Source organism: Centroberyx gerrardi, chromosome 23 (assembly GCF_048128805.1).
Source record: "Centroberyx gerrardi isolate f3 chromosome 23, fCenGer3.hap1.cur.20231027, whole genome shotgun sequence".
Lineage (NCBI taxonomy): Eukaryota > Metazoa > Chordata > Actinopteri > Beryciformes > Berycidae > Centroberyx > Centroberyx gerrardi.
The window spans coordinates 7468461-7492225 of NC_136019.1; the positions used below are offsets into that span (position 1 = coordinate 7468461).

Consider the following 23765-nt stretch of genomic DNA (forward strand, 5'->3'; position numbering starts at 1 on the left):
TAATGACTTAAAATAGATCAAACTTTCAATTGTGGTGGGATGATTAAAAAAAGGAGATATGACTTCTTTGCAGCTGTTTCCAATAGGGCATTTCACCACACATTGTGTGAGTTTTCCTGTACATGTATATACAAAACTGTTTTCTCTTTTTTGCTAGCCTATTTAACTTCTGTAAATTGTAATAGATTGGCAGCAATAATAATAAGACTATTACTTTTGTTGTTTGTTTTATTTTGACTAAAGTTTCCTTCCAAAATGCTGTGTGTTTGTCTAACCCTAACCCAAAACCATAAATTATTCTATCCTAAAACATGACTGTATTGTAACCTAAAATCTTAAAAGGACTCATATCTTTAACATTAACCTATAATGTGCTTTACTTTCATGCAATAAAAAGACTCTTGTATTTCTGTAAACACAACTTTACCATTGCAAAGTTTTGATCTTTTTAACTTATAATTTATATATCAAGCAGATAATCTGTCCTCGTGTGCAGGCCTTGTTCTTTTAAATTGTGACTAACCCGGATTTCACAGAGATTATGCACACATGGTGCATTATGCACATCATGGTGCATTATCTCTGTTCATTAGTCATACTTAATGAAGAATGAACCCAGATCATACACCCATGACTCATACAGGACCAGAACAACAAACATCTCATTCACAACAACCATCTTATCATTGAATTAATAATTTATTTGCATTGATAGGTGAGCTTTATTTTCCCCAGGAAACCACATGATTGGATGAACACATTGTCAATAAAGGTTTATAAATCAAGTTCATAATGTGGGCTTAAGTCTTTTCTAATGTGTTTTTTTTAGCCCAAGGACAGACATTATGTAAATCAATGTTACAAAAACAAGAACCATTCTTTAATGTAAAACCATTTCATAAATTCCCCATGCATAGCTCATCTTAAACCTATACCTACTCACAAGTACTACTATTGCTTGATAACTACAGTATATCATTGGTGAACTAATGAAAGAGCAGATATAGCTAACACACTCGATCTCATATCTTCCTCCTCTACTTGCTCCAATGTGCTCTTGTCCTTAAGTAAAAAAAGAAAAATCCTTTCTACTTTTTCTCAAGGCTCGGATTTCTTTACTTTTGGACTTCTCTGTCATACATGATCATTCTAGGATCAAAGAAATATTTAATCAAATCTACTCTCATGGTGCTGTGGGGCTGATCCTTGCACTCCTTGAGGCTTATTCTACTGTTGCACTCACTGTAAGTATCTCTGTTTATGAGCGTCAGCTAAATGCATAAAATGTAATATAAATGTAAGACTCTGAGAGCGATGATACTTGGGTAACCATTTCAAAGCAGAGTAAGGTCAATGGAATGAAAACATACTGTTGAATATACTGTAACTTTTCACGAGCATCCCCATCTAAGTTTGCTGAAAAAGTTGCTGGGGTATCGTGGCCTTAAAGTTTGAGATTGTCCTATCGCGCATCAGAAATAATTATGAAATCAAAGAAAAACTAAGCAGGTAAAATGGAAAGACCTAAATTTTAAATGAATCTTTCAGAAAAAAAATAATGAAACGCTCACAGAACTGTCTTTGGTAAATGTGAGTTATGAGAAGAATAATTGCACTTATATTAGCAGTTACCATGAGTTCTTATTATTTTACTCTGTATTCTACGTGAATCAATACACAAAGCTTTTAAAGATATCAAATGTCATTTCAACTCAGGTACGGTTTATATCAGAAGAACACTGCAAGTCAGAAAAAACGGGAACAAAAGGTGTGCTTAAAAATGAAGAGGTAATTTCTCAGTTTGTCCTCAGGTGAAAGTGATGAGGTATTCTGGGTAGGCCTGGTCATCGTGGAAGACGACGAACATGGAGGGCTGCTGCTGGTTGTCCACCAGACTGTCAAAGCAGTCAGTGGGGTCAGAGGTGGAACGGGGAGGGGGGGTTTTCATTGACGCTTGACCAACCGTGTAACGGCCGGTCAGGACACGAGCCACATACAGCCGCCTCAGGCCCAACCCGTCAGGTGGGGAATAACCCCGGGCTGAATACTCAGCGTTCAATGCAAAGTAAACTCCCTTTCCATACATTGCTCCTGTGGCAGAATTAGAGACGTCAGAAGAAAGATGATAACAGATTATGAGGTTATAAATACAGAAAATACTGTATATATTCTTTGTCTCAATGTGACCAGAATTATCCTTTAAAGCTGCACTAGGCAACTTTGCACACTGGCGGCCCCAAATCCACCAAATCTACAGCATCTCAATTAGAGGGGATGGGACACTCTTCTTTATTGCAGGCCCACTTTGTGATTTTGACTTATAAGACAGGTGTATTTCTATATAAAAAAACCTGCCTAGTGCAGCTTTAAGGCATATTTTAAGACTGTAACAAGACTTTAAGACTTTACCGTGTGTTCCTGTGTAGCTCCTGTCAAATTTGGTCCTTTCAATGCAGTGGCATGACTCTGCTGCTGTGCCATGGTACAGCGTCTTCTCCCCAAGGTCTGCTGAGCCATTCTTGACAAATATACGCTGCTTGCACACCGCATAGGCCTGCCACAGGTAGAAGTTCTGCACGCGTTCAATCTGAGATCAGAAAAAGATTCTAGGTTGAAATAACGTGCAAGTAACTTCCTTTTATAATGTTTGCACTATGAGAAACAGACTGGTACACAGTGAGCTTTCACAACTTTCTTTCTGTCTTCCTGTGTGTGTGTGTGTGTGTGTGTGTGTGTGTGTCACTTACTTTGCGGATGTTATATTGCTTAGCTGTTTTCAGGAAACCCTGTGCTACTTTCTGGTACTCCAGTGAGTTAGGATGCAGCTCAAACTTTTTAAAGGTTTCCTCAGCCATAGGTTCCCAGTGCTTTGGCAACTCTAAAGCTAAAGTAGTAGACACAGAATTGAATGCTATTGTTTTAACTTGAACGTTAATGTAATGATTACTGATTGAACTAGCTGTAATTTGAATTTTGAATTTGAATCAACAAAATATGGTGGATTTATGCTAGTGTACCAAGTACAGCATGAGTCAAAAAGCAAAAAGTGTGTCATACTTGCGGTCTCGTCTCTTTTCACTTTGTAGGTGAGGCCTGTTTGCCAGTCTGTGACTTCTTGTTTCTTCAGGTTTACTTTCAACTTTATCCGATCTGGTCCCTCTACCTCCACCGACACATCTTTGTTCAGGTAAGCCTGCTCCAGGAGGTAGTTGGCATGCAGACTCAGCTCCTGCCAGGCTCCATCCTGCTGCTGCATTGACCACTGGACACTAAAGGCTGTCATGGCCTCTTCTTTTTCCTGCAGGTCTCCAAGAAGGGCTCTGCTGAGAGCTCTGTTCACTAACTCACTGATGCTCAAAACGTCCTCCACCAGGCCTTTCAGCACATAGAAGACCTTTCCCCCTGACCCTGACTGATCTCTAGCCCCAGCCTCGGTTCTAGCTCTGCTCCCATCCACACTTTCCTTGCTTCGACCTCTCCTTGGTTCCAGGCTCATTCCTAAGGTTCTGACTTTTGCCTGCACTGCCTCAAGCTCCATGACGTTGAGCCTGGAAAAATCCTGACAATCCACCTCTCTCTCCGTCAGCTGCTGCTCCAAGATGGCCTCCAAATCTCTCTTGACAGTCCTAATGGTAGTGGAACTACAACCCACCACACACAGCACAGCTGGGGGTGGCTTCCAGGAGATGAAGGTTAGGTCATGTGGTGTTGAAAGAGCAGCATGAGAGCCTTGAAAACTGACAGACGTACGCTCTTGAATCTTCTTCAGTATTTGTTTAGCTTTTTCTAAAAAAGGGGGAAAAACAGTGCAAAAGAGAATGTGATACATGGTGTAACATTTCCGAATGTTTGTCTACAAACATATATAAGCATCATTCCCAGGTTATAAACTAGGGCAGAGGGCAAATTAACAATCAAATTACAATCAAATTTCTAATCAAATTACAAACCCAGAGTGTTTCAGCTCTACTATTTTGAGACCAAACTATAACAAACCTCTCAGGGTGAGGCGGGGGGCGATTTGTCCTAAGCGGTTCTCCAGCTCTGATCTGCAAAAACATATTAATAGCAGTACTTTCAACCAAGCAATATGATTGGTCACAGATAGTGTCAATCCATTCTGATAATTCCAAAATGGAACTGTGCTAACTCTTGTGGTAACTAAGGACCTTGTTGACATTCTCTTGATTTATAGCCTACTTACACGTGTGCTACTTTGAGGAAAATGTTTCAGACAGTGCACCTGCATCGGTTACTGCTGTAAAGTAAGATAATACCCAAGAAGGTGTTGTTCGTTCGCTGCTGTTACAACAGCAAGTTAGGCAGACGTTATTGCTGTAATAAAATCTAAGCACCTTTGATTGGGTGCTGATAAAAATCTAAAGAATGATCCACAACAGCAAAAGACAGCACGTGACAAACCTTGACAAGTCATAACATATGGCAGCTATAAAAAATTAAACTGTACACACTTTGATATACAGCCAGATGTTTTGATGATTTTCACTGGTCAAAATTGAGAATTGGGGTTCCAACTAATCTCAGATTTCATTTTCCCCTTCACTGTTTGTTTCTGCGGGAAACAGATTTGTTTCTGACCTGAAAGCCTGGAAGACAGGCTGCTGCAGGATGACAATGCGGATGAGGGAGACGAAATTTGGATTCAAGTCCCTAACAGCCGATGCCATGCCGTCCAGCATGGCTTTACAAGCTGTGTCGGAGTCCATACCGGCTGCACCTGGGGTATAAAAAAAACCCAGTTAATGAATACACACGAGACTGACACCACTTACACTGATATATCAACTGACTGGAACATGTAATTTCTTCCTGCAGTTAGGGAGGGAAAGTCATTCTGTCGCCCTCAAGTGGATGTATTCAAAGCTCAGTGAAAAATGCAGGATTTCTCCAAAGGGAATTTGATATACTAATATTAAACTACATATGGGAGGGATTCCGCTCCTAAATAAAACAATCTTCCTTTATTGATTGTAATTACTGGCTTCTGAAATCTGAAATTGAGTTTTTACAATGTTTTATTGTAATGGTCTTTAAAGAGTAAACCTAAGTCTGTGTAAAGCTTGACATCTAATGGTAAAAAGCATGCTTCTGAAATTGCCATCTGCAATTGGCTGATCTTTGGTGACAGTTGATGTCACCCTCTATAGAGTAAAACAGGTGACATCACCTGGCACCAAAGATCCCCCCTTCCTGCTCTTTGGTTCATAACATATTCACTTACACATACATTTTTTAATTAAATTAACATGATGCACACCTGGAATTGTACTATGTTTAGTAGTTAGGACACAGATTTGTTCTTGATAAAACGCACATGCACACACACTCAGACCTACCCACCTACATGCAGGAAGATACATCAAAACACATGCATGCACGCAACTACTCACATACACACACAGTACAAACCAGTATTGATGGCTGGGAAGGCTGCAGAGCGGTAGCCTTTGTTCTCACACCGCTTCAATATCTTTCCACAATTATTGCGAATCCTCTGAGCCTCACGCTTAAAACCGGCATGAACGATTTCTTTACAGCCCAGTGCCCCGGGTCCAGTAGTGCACATAAAGTCTGCTGGAATGCCCACTGACAGACAGAAAAAAGGAAATATGACAGAAAAAAACACATCATGTTTGAGTCACATATCTGTATTAGATGTGGAGGAGGCAGTAACCTAGAGGTTGGAAAAGAATCCATCTTCGGATACTCCTACACTGTTTTATATATCATCAGTTTGTAATGTTCATTGCGTTCTAGGTGTCATTTTGTGAATACGTCAGTTAGTGATTTCCTGTATTTCCCAGAATGCCTTTAAACAACACCCAGAGAATGGTCCTGGACTTGTTCCATTCAGCTGTGGGTTATACGTGTAGGTGGAGGGAGCGATAGTGATAGCAATAGCAGAGTAAGAGCAAGAGTTTTTCCAGTTGAGAAAAAGTTTCACGCCCCTTTACTCAAAACTCAACATGCCTTATGGTTGTATTGCATTCTGGTCTATTGAGGCTGCTATCGGTGGAGGAATTGGTCTATCTGACTCTTCCACAATGGATTTCTCCCTGTATGATTGTTGAACGTCGGTGCAAAATGGCGGCTCTAGAAAGAAGATCCTGCTCTTTGATTGTGAAGGACTGACACCAAAATGTGACATTTGCTGTTGATGTTTTAGATAGTTTAGATTGTTTTTTTCTGCTGTCAAGCTCCATTGTAGCTGCACTGGAAATATCTCAATGTGACATTACGTCATCTATGTTTGGCCATCCACAGGAGTAGGAAAAGTACACAACCAAACAAGAAAATGAGCCCAGAAATGCAAGGGACATTGCCAATAGCTGTATTTTAAAAAGACAAAACACTGTCCTTTAATCCCAACCTCTCCAGAGAAGCTCTTAAGTTCTGTGATTTCAGTTCACTTTTCAGACCCACCTTGTGCTAACTCTGCCTGGACACCGGGCCCTGCTGCAGTCAGAATGGCTTTGGAGACACCTGAGGAGTGAAACAGTTAGTTAGTGAATATACAGTTAGGATCCAACATCATGTCAGTGTTGGGCCTCAATAAATAAATCTAAATCACAGCAACAATGGTAGCCGATATTGACGTTTTGCAGATATATCACTGCCATGTATTTTACATGCAAATATGAAAATAAATATTTCAAAACTAGCACAAAGTGAGATTGTATTGCTGACAATTTTGAAGCGGGTTACATTTACATATTAAAAAAGAATCATAGTAACATATAGTAATTAATTCACAGCAAATACTTTGCATAAAGTGCAATGAGATGTCTTACATTTTCCCTTTGGGCACTGTATGTGAAAACCTGTTGTCTCCGTAAGATGTGTGTAAGTATGGACTGTGTTACTAGTTGTCAATATGTTTCCTCACCAATGTCACCCATGCAAATAGATGTAGATTTAAAAGTGATTTGTCTGTTGGGAGGGAGGTCTGATAATATACAGAACAGAAACCGTAAACCATCGTATCATCTCACTGGCATGTATATCTATTAAGATGAAAATATTTATGAACTGGAAAGTAAGTAAACCTGACTGTTTTAATGAATTCCTGGACCTTAGTAACATGGAAAGAGCTGCCTCCATCCTGTTGGATTTTGATCCTGGCGTAGAGGGAATATGGGCTACCATTAAATCTAACATATACATTTTGAACCAAAAACATGAAACAACTATGTACGATAAGATACAAGGGATTTTGTATGTGTGATTTTGTGTGAGTGTATTTATTTAAGACATTTGTAACACCATGTGACACCCCCCCCCCCTCCCTTTTCGTATCGTGTTGATGTTTTATTTGTCAAGTCAACATGAAAAAAAAAAAGCGATTCTAACTCTGATGATTTCTGAATTCTATACAGAGTCCAGGATATAAAAACAGTGTTTTAGGATTTAGTTTGGGTCTATAAAGGGCTATGACAAAGATTTAAGCTAAGGCACGGGAAAATGTATACAGTCAGTGTAACCCTTTGTGTGAAGGAGCTTAATTATACTTTTCCGAGGCTACAGTTTAAAACAAAAACAAACCAACAAAAAACTAAGAAAAACTTAATTGGCTGGTATATGTTATGTTGTGTGTCTGGGGAAGTGCAGTGTGGGTTAATGAGTGACATCTGAGTGAGGTTCAGCACTACCTGTATCCATATCTAAAAGGCCTTTATTGCTCCTGCTGACAGCAGTAAATCAGTTAGAGGCATTCATACTGTCACTGCAAAAACACTGCAAAATGTGCAGCATACTATAGTTATTTTGTGTGGTTATCAGCAAGCTGAATTTCCCATTTGCAATATCACAACATGCTGGCTACAACCAAATCGCTCTCATTTCACACAAGTTTCTGGCACGAAGACAAATAGTCCTTTACCTAGTCAGATGTATCTGTTATGGAAAATTCAACAAAACCAAAACCAATCTGCTTCACTGTGGTACATGTCTCATTTTCAAATCAAATGCCAACACTTAGAAAATGGCGTAAAGGTACCTGATTGGTTGGTAGAGAAGTCGGTTGTGTTTACAATGACATCAGTGGTTTCATGAATGATGTCACCACAGACCAGCTGAAGCTTGACTCCACCCAGCATGGCTGTGACCACATTGTTGGTCGAGGAGACGTGGCGGTAGAAGGAAGCTGAAAGCAGAAAGGCAATAATAGAGAAAATATAATCTTAGCAAACCTGGAATATCATTTATCATTTAGCATTCGTTGAACATTTGCAATGAAGGATTGTTTAAAGTTTATTTGGAAACAAGTAATTTATCAAATCAAGCCTTAATAAACATCACATTGTAAAGAAATTTCTACACCCACCTTGGTCTGGGTGAGCATCGTTTGTGAATCCTCTGAGATGCAAAGTCCCTTGGGCAGACTGGAAGGCCTGTACAGACCCAAAATGAAGGGTTTCAGTGCAATTCCATAATTATTTGAGAAAAGATGTTACCTGATCATCATTGCTCAGAGCATAGACAATGGATAAGGTGCAGTGAAATTCATTCTACTCAGTGTTTGTGTCACAAGGCACCACTATGGCTCTCAATAGGCACTTCCATTACCTTGGTAGATTCTTTATCATTGGGGTGGATGATGATGCGGACTAGGAACGGCGTTCGACTGGTTCGGTTCTGTTCATATGCACGGATCTCCTCCAACAGAACCCTGGCCGCCAAGTTGGGAGGAAAACGCAGAGCAGTGCCGGTTCCAAGCGCAGGGAGAGCAACAGAACTGAAGCCTCTGTTCTCACAGGAGCCCAGGATTCTGCGGGTGCCCTGTCTCAGAGCCTGGAAAAGGTCAAAATTCAAGGCTTTTCAAAGTTCACTTCAGGCTGAAAAAGACAACAACATTATTGTCCAACATCCTGTAGAACACTAGTTTGCAAGGGGGGAGGCAGTACGATTTACAGTTCACTAATTGGGTTGTGACAAATTGTTCACACTCACATACACACACATACACACATAAACAAACACATGCATGCACACATACACATACACAACAAACACACTCTTTCACCTGGACTGCTGTCCCTTGTCGGATATTATCCCAAGGGAGGAGGTTGAGGAAGAATACTCGGCCACACGGAAGTCCAGGCAAACCCTCCACCAGGACTTTGTCACCAGGAAGTGTTGCTCCTCCTGCTGCCTTATGAAACCCTGCAACCAGCTGAGGTCCAGTCACATTGAACAAAGTGTGTCCCACACGGGTAGAGAGAGGATCATGGCCAACCATAGGAGATACCAGGGCATCCAACTGGGAGGAGAGTAAGTGTAGCGATGGGAGGGGTTAACAGTGGGGTCTACTCTATAGTACAGTTCTCTACAGCACAGGATAAGGTTGCTCCTTTCCTTTGCATTATTCCTAGTGGTGTCTGCACACAGTCAGCATAGCTGGAGATATCAGGGCTCATTTTCCTACCTTCAAAAGAAGCCATTTGCTGTCATTCATTTTTGTACAATATGAAAAACAACTTCCAAAGACTTGAAAATTTCCTGAGCTACATAATTCATTCCAGTAAACATAAAGCCTTAATTTAGTTCTGCCAAAGTTTCGCTTTGATCATTATTTCATTGTGCCTGAGTCGGGTATGTTCATATCAGGGCGTGCATTACATTACGCTCTGCTTACTGTCAATCAACTGACCTTTGCCTTGTCTCTGCAAGGAAATAATCCCTCAAAAACATGTGACCTTACAAACTTTCTTGTCACATCCATGTCTTCTTATTCGGGGTGTAAAGTTTGTATTTTAAATTAAGTAAATGTTAAAAAATCTACATGTTGCATGCATTGCAAAATGATTGAGGGAAATGTAATCGAGACATAGATAGTAGTAAATGGGCTCTAAATGACACAGGTATTCTCCTTTAACAGAAGAAATCAACAACTGTACAATTTTCTCAATGTCTCAAAGCCGTGTTGCTCACCTGCTGGGTCTCGATGATTCCCTGAACAATCTCCACCTGGACACCGTCGGCAGCAGATCCAGCAGTAGCTCCTCTCACTGGGTCTGGGGTAGCAGCACTGGGACCCATCTGGAACCCATAATCCCTGCTTGTACTGTGTCCTGTATCTATCCCTCGGAGAAGCCTGTCACACGTTTCCTGCATGGCCCTCACCACCTCTCGTCTGTTATCAATCAGGATTACTTTATTCAAGCTTCGCCCCTGACTCACAAACTCTTTTACAGCAGTCACAATGGCCTCAGTGCACACCGTCACAGGGACGCCAAATATCCCTGAGCTGATACAGGGTATGGCTATGGATTGGAACTCCATGGTCTCTGCTAAATTCAGAGCAGACCGGACAGTTTTTTGCAGTAAGGCCCTCTCTCTGCCACCCACTTTTCCCTTTACAGGCCCAATGGCATGCAGCAGTTTCTTGCAATTTAGGTTCCCTCCTGTGGTCAATACCACATCTCCTGTAGGAATTTTACCAATCTGCTTTACTAGAGCTCTACTCTCCTTCTGCACTTGAGGACCACCTGCGTCACTCAGTGCAGCAGCGACACCCCCACAATGATCTAGATCCTCATTGGCTGCGTTCACCAGGGCATCAGCGTGCTCTTTGGTAATGTCACCCTTGCACACCAGCACCTGCAGCCCTCTATGAAGGCAGTATCTGGCAACTGTTGTGCCTCCTTTACTCAATCCTGCACCTGATGCCCAATTCTCTCTGGTTGGGCTATGTTGGTCCTGAAGCTGTATGAGACACTGCTGAGAATGGCCAACACTTTGGAGTGTCTCTGTCCCAGTGGGACTTTGGAAGTAGCGTAGTGCCCCAGGCAGGTCGATGGTGACTGTCTCCCGAACCAGGGAGTCCAGAAGTGGACCCAGCCTGTTCCTAACTTGAGTTACTCTGCTGGATGGACCTATCAGCACCACCATGGGGCTAGAGGATGAGGCCACAGGATGGAAGGTCACCCCTGAATGGTCAAAACCATGCAGCTGTAGCAATGTTGGTAAGAAGTCTCCTATCTCCGAGAAAGGGAGAAGAACCCTGCCCTCTACACTTGACTGGTCCAAAATAAACTGTGTAATAACTTCATTCAGCTCCTCAACCTCTTTGGTGTGGCCCAGTAAGCAAACCTTGCTACCTGAGCCAAACCTGACTGCAGCCCTATGTTTTCCTTGGTTCATCTCATTTGCCTTGGACTCAAGCTTCACCCTAAGCTCAGATGGCACATCAGCGCAGTTAGGGATGTCAATCTTTACTTCCTTGAACTCACCTTCCAATGCCTTTTCTGTTTCATCCAGTTTATCAGAGGAGAGGGTGAACAGACGTAGCTCTGTGTCTCCTAACTCTATTTCCACCTTGCCACCAACCCCTAACAAATTGCCAAGCACCCCAGGACCTCCGTATACCATTCTCAGGAAGGCCAAGAAATGTGGGCTCATGTGAGAAACCATTCTCTCTAACACCAACTTCTCCTTCTCAGAGACCCTGTCTCCAGCCTTACGGATCTCCTCCACAGATCCTTCCAGAACTAACTGACCTAGATCTCCCTGCTTGACCTTCACTCCAGGGATATCGCACCTTAGACTGTGCTCTATCTCCTTCCAGAGGAGGCGAAGTTTGGCCTCGCCCAATCGACGGGTAGTCGTTTGCTTCTGACTGACACCTGACCCTTGACCTTTGACATGTGAGTCCACCAAATCCCTCAACCTGGCGTGGACCTGGGAATGCTCTCCAACCACCACAGCCACTCCAACCTGGCTGTAAACTCTCACCTCATCTGTGGCCTGACTAGAGCTGCAAGACCGAAGCAGAACTTTGACTTTGCGTGGGTCTACCTCAAAGTGGCAGACGTGGCGTTCTTTGATCTGTTCAAAGAGTTTGTCTACCTTAGCCTTCCATTGCTTGACTCCATCCCTATCTGGGACTCCAGCCCCAGTTTGGGCTAAGCTCCTAGCCAAAGCCCTCCCCTCCTCTGGGTGGAGCTGTACAGAGCAAGCCATAGAGGCGAGTTCTTCCTCTAGTTCCTTCCCAGCCCTGGGGCATTCTTTGAGGTATCGGAGGAGGTAAGTGTCAACTTGTAGTTCATATTCTGCAGCACTGGGTGGCAGTGTTGAAGGAAGAATGGACAGGTGGCTCTGCTGTTGGAGATGGATAAAAACTTAATTTATTCTTTCATTAATGACAAACACATGACACATGGTTTTCAATGGTTATTGATCTGAAATGAAAAACAGCATTGAAAGCATACAGAGATTGATGGAAAAACTGGGTTAACACTGGGTTTTTTAGTGAGAGTAGTAACAGTGAGTAATATTGTATGACCAGTACTGCCATCTCTGAGATTATCCTTTACCTATCAACTGATAGTAATCTTAATTTGTATTCATTTAAATTGTCTGATTTGAAACTTTTTTTTAAAGAAAAATGATTTTGTAAAAAAGAAAAAAAAAAAAAGATGTTAGTGCGCAGGATTTACTGAGTTTGAGTATAATGAAAGGTTTTCACTAATATTGTACTTGATTCAAGGACCAAAGATTACCTGCAGCTCTAAAACACCTTTCCTAAACTAAACACCATCCATTTGTGACGCCGCTCTCTCTTAAGTAAATAATTGCAGAAGTTCATACTGCGATTTCAAATTTATTTATTTTTTTATTAATTGTTTAGCTCTAGTTTTAATATTTGTTTAAATATTCACCAATTAATTTCAGATTGTTCCAAAATTCACTTATACTGTATCATTTAGATCTTTGAATAATGTTCTGATCATACTCCACACAAAATGTGCTTATAATGTGCTTATGATGCCTTATGAGCAACATTTCATTTAAATTATTGACTTGGTTTCATATAACCAATGAAATTACCTGATTGGAAACTTTTTTTTTTCATTCATCAAGTGTTGTGTGCAACCTTTACCGAATGATGAGACGCCTGAACTTTGCACAGCTGTCTCGACTGTCTCACCTGTGCTGGAGCTGTCAGGTCTGGGCTAACCGACAGGCTGGGAGTTGAGGTGGTGATGGGAGAGGAGGTTCCTTGGACGGTGAACACCAGAGGACCAGCCGCTAACTCCAACACATGCTCACGCTTCTCCAAGACTCTCTGCTGATCTGAGACAGCAAACAGGACATTACTTGTGGTGGCTCCTTTATGGAATTAAGTCATTGCTCTTTGGCATAAAATACTCTTTGGCACTTGGTGAAATTCTCTCTCTCTCACTCTCTCTCTCTCTCTCTCTCTCTCTCTCTCTCTCTCTCTCTCTCTCTCTCCCTTTCTCATCTTTCAGCCCAATTTTCAGTTTTGTTGTTTTATCCTCCCTGTTTCTTTTGTTTTTCTTCTAAATCTCCATCCTTTCTCTCTGAAAACTATGCGCTGATTAAAATAACATTAATCAATCAATCAATCAATCAATCAATCAATCAATCAATCAAGGAAACTTCATTTATACAGCACCTGTAGTGCAAGATTGTACTTAACAAGATCAATAGAGATAAATCTAAATACAATATTAATAGTCATGTTAATAATTATAATAGTGATGTAAAAAAAACAGTAAAAAAAATAAATAAATACATAAATCTCGCTCTCCGTCTGTGGTAGCCACTTAAAAGTAAATTATAGTGACTTTATTGTAGGCTACTGTAGCCTATTGTTTATCTCCTATGGTAACACTATAATATTCCTATAATAGTCCTACAGGAACAAATAAATTTGTTGTGAGATTTAGTATCCTCCTACATTTCACTAGCCTATAGCCTATAAGGGCATGCATGATGCTGCAACTTTCACAAAATGTGAAAGTGAAACTGCCATCTTTCTACGTTGATATTTTTTGTATTTGGTAATGTAACGTAGCCTACTTTAAGAGTCAAACGGTTTGAATATAGGTCTTTAAGATGTTAATTAGCTCTATTGCCGTCTTTCGTTAAAAAAACACAAAATAATCGTGTGATCATCTTATGCAACTTGTTTTCAGTTTTGACATACTTTCACTTACGCCGGCATGGCACGATAGTCCACAAATACATGCATAGTTAAAAAAAAAATCAACGATCAAGCCATAAATCAGTTCATTATTTCCTACCGTCCTATTTCCTACCTTTTTGATCTCTAAAAAAGATCGTATAAACTGTATCGTTCACACTCCTCAGCGGTCCGCATTCCCCTCCGCCTGATCTGCGGCGAACCTGGAAGTAGTTTTCTATCCTCTTCTTCTGCTCTCCGTCCAGGCTGGGACACTCGAAGAAAACGGGATATTTGTAAGGAGCATCCATAGTTAAAGTTTTAGGCTGATTGATTTATCAAATATCCCCTGGATGAAGAGCGCAGCGGTGCCCGGCTGACCCGACCAGTAGAGTCATTGTTAACGACTCAGCTGCGCCCCTAGTGGCGACAGCTGAGAAATCACTATAACATTCCTACAATATTAGGGACTTCTAGTGTGTCTGTGGTACTCAACAGGGTGCTTGTCCCTGTGGGAGTAGCCTAGCCCAAAAATCAACTGCAAAAACTGTTCCTCTTGTGTAGTCTTAAGAAAATCTCCATTTCCTCCATGTGCTTTCCTCCATCCCAGATTCAGGGAAATGAATAACACAGGTCTTCATAAATCTGTGATCACATGATTCATCTTGTGTATGGTTTTCTATAAATAAGGGATGGCTCATCTATTCCACAGGCTCAACTTATCCTGTTCTCCCCTATACAGTTCCTGTTTGTGTGAAAATAACTGAAATCTCAAGAATTCATTTTAGATTTTTAAGAATAAATAGCATTTATTTAGATCCACACAGAATATCATCAGTAAGACTGTTTTCTGGGATTATTTATGAGATTGTTGGATGTGTTTCTCTGCTAAATTCTACCCTGTTGCTTTATAAAGACTCCTTATCTCACACATGGCAGTCTACTATTTCCACTCTAGACACCAGTTATGTAAATGTGTAAAAGATGTTTAACACAAGAAAATGTGTAGTCAAGCCAGAGAAAAGGCAAGACAGGACCACTATGGTTTGTTTAATTGTTTAATCAGCATCAGAGAAATAAATTTCCTGGTTACATAGAATTCAAACATTTGATTGATTCATTGTGATTTTACATTAAAACGATCATCAGAACTTAGCAAAACGTAAAACTAAAAAGTGATAGATATTCCACATCTATTGCTATGCATAATACAGTGATACTCTTATAGTTTGGTTTGGTATATTTATTCACACATATGAAATACTAACACACTGATAGGAAATATTTTTTTTTTTTATGAGATAAACAAATAAACCCCAAAAGACAAATAAAAACCTCACACCTCAAAAGAAAAAGAAATAATCATTAACAGTTGAATGGGAAAACAGCTGATCACTGCTTCTTGGCTGTAGCGATCTGGCATGCAGGGTGGACAGCGAAAATAGTTCAGATGATCCTGAATCAGGAAAGAGAGACAGAAGAAAAAGTGTAAGTGTAATCCTCTTTTTCTCCTGTTCAGTTAGTGATTTCCTACATTTCCCAGAATGCCTTTCGACAACCCCCAAAGAACAGATGTGAACTTGTTGCATTCAGCTGTAGCAGCGATATCTTAGCAACAGCAAGAGAGTGAGAGTTTTTCCAACTGAGAAAAAGCAAGAGTTATGCCCCTCCACTCAAAACACAGCATGTCTTGTGGCTGCATTGCATTCTGGTCTATTGAGGCTGCCGTCTGTGGAGCAACTGGTCTCTCTGCCTCTTCCACGATGGATTTCTCCCTGTGTGATTGTTGAACATCTGAACAAAAAATAGTAATCTAGAAAGAAGGCCTTGGTCTTTGATTCTGAGGGACAGAAACCAAAACCTGATGTATACCGATGATGTTTTAGATCACTAAAAGTTTTTCTGCTATCAAACTCCATTATAGCTGTACTGTAAACATTTCGATGGGATGCCACATTGTCTACATTTGTCTAGTTATCCATGGGGATAAGGAAAATACACCACAAAACAACAAAATGGGCCCAGAAATGATAGAGTTTTAGGTTGGATTGAAACACTTACTATCTGGTGCAGATGAAGTTGAACTTCTCATCATCAGGCAGACTGACCCAATGCCCCCCTTCTTTCTCCATGGCTGCAGCCGTCCCACAATCTCCGGTCCCGTTCCCCGGGGCCCAGTTCTGGTAGCAGGCTGGCTCGTCACTGACCCAGAACCAGAAGTCCAGAGTGCAGGTGTAGCGCATTCCCAGCCACACGTAGGGAGTGTCGGCCATCTTTGCTCTCTCTTGGACCCATTTCTGAATGTCACTATTGTGGATGGAGACCAGGTCATCATGCTTCCTTCTGCAGTAGTCCAAGGCCTTGTCCCAGGTCTTGTTCTTACGGATCAGGATCCTTCCATCTGAAGGGGAAAAATTGAGAAGTGCAGCCGATATTTTGTGCTGATATTCAATTACAAATTACAAGTATTCAGTGTTTCTGCCAGAATTTGATTATTGTCTGGAAAAGCCTCTGAAGCACCATTTAGACCATCATGGGACACTAAAACTCAGACTAATGAAATTATTTTAGGGTTAGCAGCTCTTTAAGGCAGGGTGACCCACCACACCCCCACCCACCTAATCAAAGCTAGGTGACACTGAGGGACTCATTACTCCCTTTAGATGAAGAATGAATCCACAAAAACAGATAACTGAACAACTACATAAATAAATGTGCGAGGAAAATAAAATTTCACTGCAGGTTTTAAAGACAATTTTTTTTGTGGCTGTGGTGGAGGTATCAGCATTGGACAGCATTACTAGCTGATAACCGACATTTAATAAAAGGCACATATCTCAGCAAACTGATGTATGTCAAACTATTATGGTTATGTTTTATTCTGGTCTAATGTTATATCGTGTATGTGTTATAGTCAGAAAATGCCCAGAAACCTCGATGAATGCAGCATTTTCTAAGTGTAAGAGAAACAAGATATCGAGATAATGAGACATGATATGAGACTATAAGACATAAACCTACGATTGTGAGAAAAAAACACATCTTGCGAAATGTACGGTAGATACACAGAAACATCGACACAATAAATCAGCACAGAGGAGACTTTGTGTGTGGGACTTCCTCTTTATCTTTTGGATAAATTCAACTAGGACTTTGGACTGTTCCCAGTAGCCCGCTACTCTGATAGGGGCAAAGCATGGAGATGTGCATGTTACCTTCTTTGTGGCCCAAACTCACCATCGTAGCAGAAGAAGGGCTTCTCTTCATCACACTCCTTATCTTTCCATCTGCCTTGTGGATCCAGCCGGGTCACGGTACATCTGTTGCCCTGATGATTTTCAATGACATTTGGATGCCAGTATCTGAATGAGGATTTACTCTCATCCGACCACTTCCAGGAGTCTTTGAACAGGCCGATCACAAAGTTCTTCTCCACTGATATTATCATCTTTTCCACTTCTTCGTTGAAAGTCTGAGTCCCACTGATCAGGTCTGTGTGTTTTTCTCTGCAGTAGTCCTGAGCCTCTCTCCAGGTCTTTTCCTCTCTGATCAAATGGAATGTGTCGGTGTTGTTTGTTCCTGTGCAGTGAACAGACCTCCTTGTGTCATTGCATATGTACTTTGCGAAAACATCCATATTTACAACCACCTGCCATATGATCTTCTTATTTTTCTTAATTAAAACAAGTGAAACAACCTGTCAGATGGGATGAGATAATTTCACTTGTCTCCAGTGCAGTTTGAGGGATTTTCTAGAAACACTTTGTGTCGATATCTTGGAACAAGGCAGAATATGGCGGATCACTCTACTCCAAGTAAATTACACTCGATTCAAATTCAATTAAAAATCTGCATCAAAAACGAGTTAAATTATCTCACCACAATGACAGATTTTTGTCACTCATTTAAAAAAATAAGAGTTTTTGATTCTGAGATTAAATTACTTTTATATATCGATATTTTTTGTTGTGTAAGCCCAGTGTGACTTAAACTGACATGAACTCTCTCGACAGTTATATGATTTTAACTAAATGTATGAACAGATGAGTTGTATGACATCCACATGTAAAGCAACTGTTAGACAGGATGACAGGCTGAATGTACATAGTGGGGCTATTAAATACACCTACCATTGTAGCAGATGAACCATGTTTTGTTGTTACAACTTTTATGAAGCCATTTGGCCTCATTATTCATCCACACACAGTCCACCGTGTCTGATAAACCAGGAGCCCAATTTGTCTCATTTTCATTGTACTCTGTCCCTGGCAGAGACCAGTGCCACTCCCGACCACCTGTTTTCTCCAGCCCAATCCAGGCTTCACCACTATGATCACCGCCTGCAGAGTCAATCAGCCTCTTCATGTCCTCCATGTTGTCTATGGTGGCCAGGTCAGTGTGTTTCTCTCTGCAGTAACTCTGAGCTTCCTTCCAGGTCTTAGTCTCATTAATAAAGCGATACACATGTGGCTGACGTGTGGAGGAGGAGCATTGACCTAAAACAGAGAAAACATCGCACAGAGTTGATAGCACAGGAATCACAAGTCCTCAGGTCACGCCTGTTGCTTGTACTATATCTGTTAAGGTCAATGGGGTTTTGAGTCTAGTCACTTGAGCTTGATTATTTATTTATTTATTTATTAAGTAGAGTGATCAGTCCACTCGTCTTTTGTATTTGATGCTTTATTTTAGACAGTGGGAAATAGAGAGGGAGACAGAAGAGGAGGAACAGGAGAAAGAGATCTGGGAGGAATTGATCTTAGGCCACACACACACACACACACACAAATACACATGCATATATGCACTCACAAACACAAGAACCCACATTTGTGCCTACACACACTGTCTGTCTACAGTACATGTATGTATGTAGGTATCTATCTAGGCCTATCATTGCTGTCGGATGCAAACCTCATGACTCCAATTTTGGTGATTTTCATGTTTTAACTTCACTTGAAGGATCACATGGTGCTCTACAGGATGAGAAAATTCTGCAACTATTTCAAAACCAATTGGATAAACTCACACACAACTCAGTCTGTTCTGTTCTGTCAATAGAATCAAGCAAAACACCTTTAGTGTCAAACAAAACATGAAATTTAGAGGGAAAAAAAAAAAGAGCAAAACTTTAAACTTTTGTGTTGAAACAGGGAAAAAAAAAACAATTGCAAGGAAATTATTTACAACTTTTTTTTTTTTTGCCTTCACTGCCAGTACTTGCTTTTACGATTTTTACAAGTTGCCTTTACGGTTTTAGTGGGATACTTCTCCTACTGGCAGGAAGTTTTAAGTTTTGCTCTTGAGATATTTTCTTTTTTCTTGACAATGTTTTTTTTTTCTTTCCTCTCAATTTCAAATGTTTTGTTTGATACTAAAGATGTTTTGTTTGTTTGACTCCCTTGACTCCATCAAACTGATTCCATGTTGTTCTTAGTTCCTGACATGTTCACCGGACAGCAACGTGTGTGTGTGTGTGTGTGTGTGTGTGCACAACTCCTGTAAAAAAAGATTTCACTGTATTGATCTTTAGTAATTCACTTTTAGAGTTCTAAGTTGTAAAGTTATAGATGAGAGAAAGAACTGCAGGAAGCCATAATGCATAGCAACACACAGCCACTGCACAAATTATTATAAACAGCTGCATACAGTGCATAGATCAATGACATCTGCATTTAGTGTTAAAACATATTTTTCAGGAGGGATGCCATGAGCTGCTGTTGCTGTATGACATTGTTATAATCATTGGAATTTGTGTTGATTTTGTTGGCAACAATGAAGAGAATCCCTTGGAATGTAGTAATATTGGTAAAAAAAAAAAAAAAAAAAAAAGTTACTCAGAAGGTAAATAAACATATTATGAGCAATCATCGACTATTTTCCATCACTAATTCACTCTTATAAGCTTTATCAATGCAGTCATTGACAAATGTGCAAAGATTAAATCGAGAAAAATGAATTAGTAGGGCTGGTGCAGTGTGGTAGATCAGGAAAAAAAATGTCAATGTTGCTGCTGTGATATTGAGGCACTTACATGACTTGTGAGTGAATGTGAATTGGTAAATTATTACGCCAAGTTTCATCTAAACGCTCATGTTGTTGTTCTGACAGCTCAATTTCTGTAGCATAATAGTTGTGAATTTTAACTATAATTTCAGTTTGCTGTTAAGTTATTATGGTTAGACCTATAACATGGTTGGGTAGACAGAGATCACAACAATATCTTGCTCCGCCCCTGATTGTGACCCAGGTATTTTTGAAATGATGCAGGAGGTTTTTCAACAAGGGTCAAGAGCCTGTTGGAACATGTAACTCTCACTCAACACATACAACAAATGACCATGTAAACTTTCAATTCAAGTAAAAAAACAAACAAAACAAAAAACACTGAAAGTGCAGTTACAACTTTTTTTCTGAAACAGAAGCAATAATAAAGTACTTACCCATTAGAATGATCAGAAATAGGCTCCACTGCATCTTCACTCTGTTAGATGAATCTCATAAAGACAGTCTCAGATCCTGGATAAGACCTTTAGTACACAGTGGACCAAACAGAGTGATTTTCTCAGTTTTGGGGAACATGCAATACCAGACATGTCCAGGTTATTAAAAAAAAAAAAAAAGACAATCTGTACCACTCTCCCCAGGACTCAGTAGCTTAATCAGGCAGAGATATGCAAATCTGAGCCCAGCCACTACCAAAACTGATCCATGCTGACTCATTCCATCTGAAACCACACAGGCCGTCACACCTATGTCTCAGAATTGGTCAGTTTTCCTTTAACCAACATGAGTAGAGTTTGGGCCCTAATTCCACGTAGTTTACAAGAAATAAAGGTTCAATGAAGATCCAGAGCGGCTACTTTTTATTGGGACAATATTTTCAGATTTTCAGCAATTTCTCTGGAAATAATTGTGATAAAAAGCAGAATTTGGGGGGATTGCTGCATGGGGTAGACACCAAGAACTTATACATGACTAAAATCAAGCTATGTATTTTACTGAACCCATTCTAAATATAGAATGTATTTATAGCATCTATAAATATGTTCTGTGGTAAATCTTCAGTGGTGGAAAATCACATGTGGGCATATTTATTCAGCCTCAGGACTTTGTATGATATTTGCATGCATGTAATGTGTAGAAATTTGCATCATCCTTATGAAAAACCTCCTGATAAAATTACGATTTCAGTTATTATCTACTGTATGTTCTATTGTATATTTTGATGAAATATTGCCTTTGGACAGCAGGGGTCACTGTTCCTTGTCTGTAGTGAAATTAATTTTAGAAATCAGCAGCCAAACAACAACATCATATATAAATGAGTTCATCTTTGTTTAGCAGCCATTCAGTGAAAACATAGAAACAACACACCAAGAACTGAAATACATATTTCACTATAGAAGAGTTGACTCAAGCTCCCAGCTAGATCAAATTTTATGAAAAAAGAAACTATATTCTCTCAATTTCCTTTTGTGAAATATATAATCCAGTCATTTTCTTTTGTGTCCAGATAATACTGCCTCACCTGGGCTCAATAATATAATAATAATATAATCAATAATATAGGCTGCTCAGCAACACAAAAGGAAGAGGAAACAAGCTGGTTGATGTAATTAGTTTGGAGATGGAGCAGAAACTACCATGGAAAAACATTTCAAACAGAGACAGACGGCTTAGAGGAAATTTCAAATGACATCTGAATAAAGACTGAAGAATATAATTCTGAATGTGTCCAAATAACTGAGCAGTTTCATTAACCTTCTTGTGTTTGCACTATGCAGTACTTCATTATGTCTGTGGAAACACCTTCAAAGTGCAGTGTCCCTGGTGTCCAAAGTGCATATTACATCCAAATAGGTAATGCCTATTTGGATGTAATATGCACTTTGGACACCAGGGAGCCAACTGGAGTTATGATTGAATTATTTTTACCATGAAGGAATTTCATAAGTTTGATATTAACTACATACCATCATGCTTAAAATATAGATACAACTATAGCAATATGCCCACATGTGACTTTTTATCCCTGAAAATCTATTTTTAATACATGCCGTATCCATAGTTGCATCAATATCTTGGTAATTATGTGTTCTATATGTTCTCTGTAGAAATCTGATTTTTAATTCCTTCATTGCCTCAATTACACATAAAAGTTTTGCCCCCCATGGATTTGAATACACAAGGATTGTGTGAAAACAATATCAGGACAATTTGAGACCTAATTCTGTAAAACTTGCAAATTCTGTCAAATTTCAGATGGAAAGACTCTGCTGTCAGTCGATGCTTTTTTTCCTCAGTTAACTGTGACAACTGATATATCATAAATGTCTTATTTATGGCCAATATACTAAATATAATATACATAAAATAAAATATGTAATATATATATATAATATATTCTGTCTGTGGGAGGATCTTGTTACACATTACCCAATAAATTGTTCAGACCTGCATGACAAAATTCACATTATGAATTTTATTTTAAATATAGATTAAATAGAATTGATGCCCATGTCTGCACACACACAAACATGAAATCAAACCCGTCCTAGATCCAATAAACAGATTGAGTTAACTCACCTCTGCTATCTGATATCTGCTTCGCTCTGATGTCTCTTCCTTTAGACCTGCTGATGTCGACTACCTCTGTCTCCGCTGCCTCTCAGTAATATATTACTTACTGTACATAAGCATCTGTTCTCTGGTAGCCATGCAAATATCAGTATTTCAATATTCAAATAGTGTTTTCAGATCTATATCATTTACAGGAATGACTTGCTAGACAGAAAATGTCCTGAGGAGTGAGGAAATGTAATTTAATAGAAACCAAACATATCTCAAAAATGTGCATAGCACAAACTATGGCAACAAACAACATGGAGTAATAAAGTTTGAAAGATAAATGATTTTCAGTGACCCTCTCTTGCTCAAGTTACTTTTCAATGTGAAAAACAGAATAATTCATTATCTTGGTATCACTTGATTGTCCAATAAGCAGAAAGAAAACGTTTTATTCCAAAATAATATGAATAAATACAATTGATATTTAGTAATCAATGTTTGAGCAATATTTATGAAGACGCAGATCACTGCATCTTAAAAAACACTGATATTTTTTAAGGTCGGAAGATAACTATTATTTAACAATTATTTTGCCCCATTTCCAGTTTCCAGTGTTCTTCAAATGGTGGATGACTCAGTTTGGATTCAAACTTCAAATATACAGTTAATAGCAGAGATAAATTAATCCTACACTCAGGCAATGTGAACACAATCATATGATCTTTCAGTGAAATAATCATGCACATGTTATACAATGTAAAAGTAAGTCCAGTTGAAGTCCTTTTATATAAGCAAAAAGCAAATGATTTTAAAAGCAATAAATAACTGCTAACCTGATCATTGGTTTTGAGTGTATTCTTTCATAATTTTAATACAAAATGCACGCTGCCCTTAAGTATACAAACTTTTCTATACAAACGTCAATGAAAACAGAACGGAAGGATGCATCCTTTTCCCCAGTTATACATACTGTACCTGAGTCACTGTTCCTAGTATGTAGGAACGGTAATCAACAGGTCAAAGGTCAAAGTTGACAGACAGAAGAAGTGGATCAGTAACTGTTTACTTTGCTCTACAGTAGATTAGTAGTTTGGCTTCTTAACTTTGAGTCTGGGCGGCCAGTCTCTGGTTCCCGGTGTGTAGTGTGTAAAACAAGAAGGATTTTATTGGAACGTGAGGCTGTTCTGCTGCATCTCCAGTACTTTGTGGTGGTGACAATACTCCAGTCCACGTCTAGTTTATATTT

At 39.7% G+C, this 23765-nt stretch overlaps 2 protein-coding genes across 4 annotated transcripts; both read right to left on the minus strand.

Moving 5' to 3' along the window:
* Nucleotides 1-657: 657 nt before the first annotated feature.
* LOC139920838 (protein mono-ADP-ribosyltransferase PARP14-like) lies at nucleotides 658-14342 on the minus strand. Of its 2 annotated transcripts, none has more exons than XM_071910924.2 (15): nucleotides 14085-14342; nucleotides 12950-13095; nucleotides 9952-12117; nucleotides 9044-9280; nucleotides 8587-8811; nucleotides 8345-8411; nucleotides 8018-8164; nucleotides 6445-6504; nucleotides 5431-5607; nucleotides 4600-4738; nucleotides 3997-4049; nucleotides 3058-3786; nucleotides 2748-2884; nucleotides 2410-2587; nucleotides 658-2091 (listed from the first exon to the last, which is right to left on the minus strand). In XM_071910924.2, the coding sequence occupies exons 1-15, from the start codon at nucleotides 14257-14259 to the stop codon at nucleotides 1808-1810; spliced, it is 4920 nt and encodes a 1639-aa protein (XP_071767025.2). In that variant the 5' UTR covers nucleotides 14260-14342; the 3' UTR covers nucleotides 658-1807. The 2 variants fall into 2 exon arrangements, with proteins under 2 accessions (XP_071767025.2, XP_071767024.2); XM_071910923.2 differs by having other exon boundaries at nucleotides 9952-12120.
* Nucleotides 14343-15051: 709 nt separating this feature from the next.
* On the minus strand, nucleotides 15052-22695 carry LOC139920853 (macrophage mannose receptor 1-like). Of its 2 annotated transcripts, XM_071910941.2 has the most exons (7): nucleotides 22538-22695; nucleotides 22388-22405; nucleotides 20392-20478; nucleotides 18079-18444; nucleotides 17186-17527; nucleotides 16010-16349; nucleotides 15052-15404 (listed from the first exon to the last, which is right to left on the minus strand). In XM_071910941.2, coding segments are annotated over exons 3-7 (1083 nt in total). In that variant the 5' UTR covers nucleotides 20426-20478; nucleotides 22388-22405; nucleotides 22538-22695; the 3' UTR covers nucleotides 15052-15403. The 2 variants fall into 2 exon arrangements, with proteins under 2 accessions (XP_071767042.2, XP_078147963.1); XM_078291837.1 differs by lacking the exon at nucleotides 22388-22405.
* Nucleotides 22696-23765: the final 1070 nt, after the last annotated feature.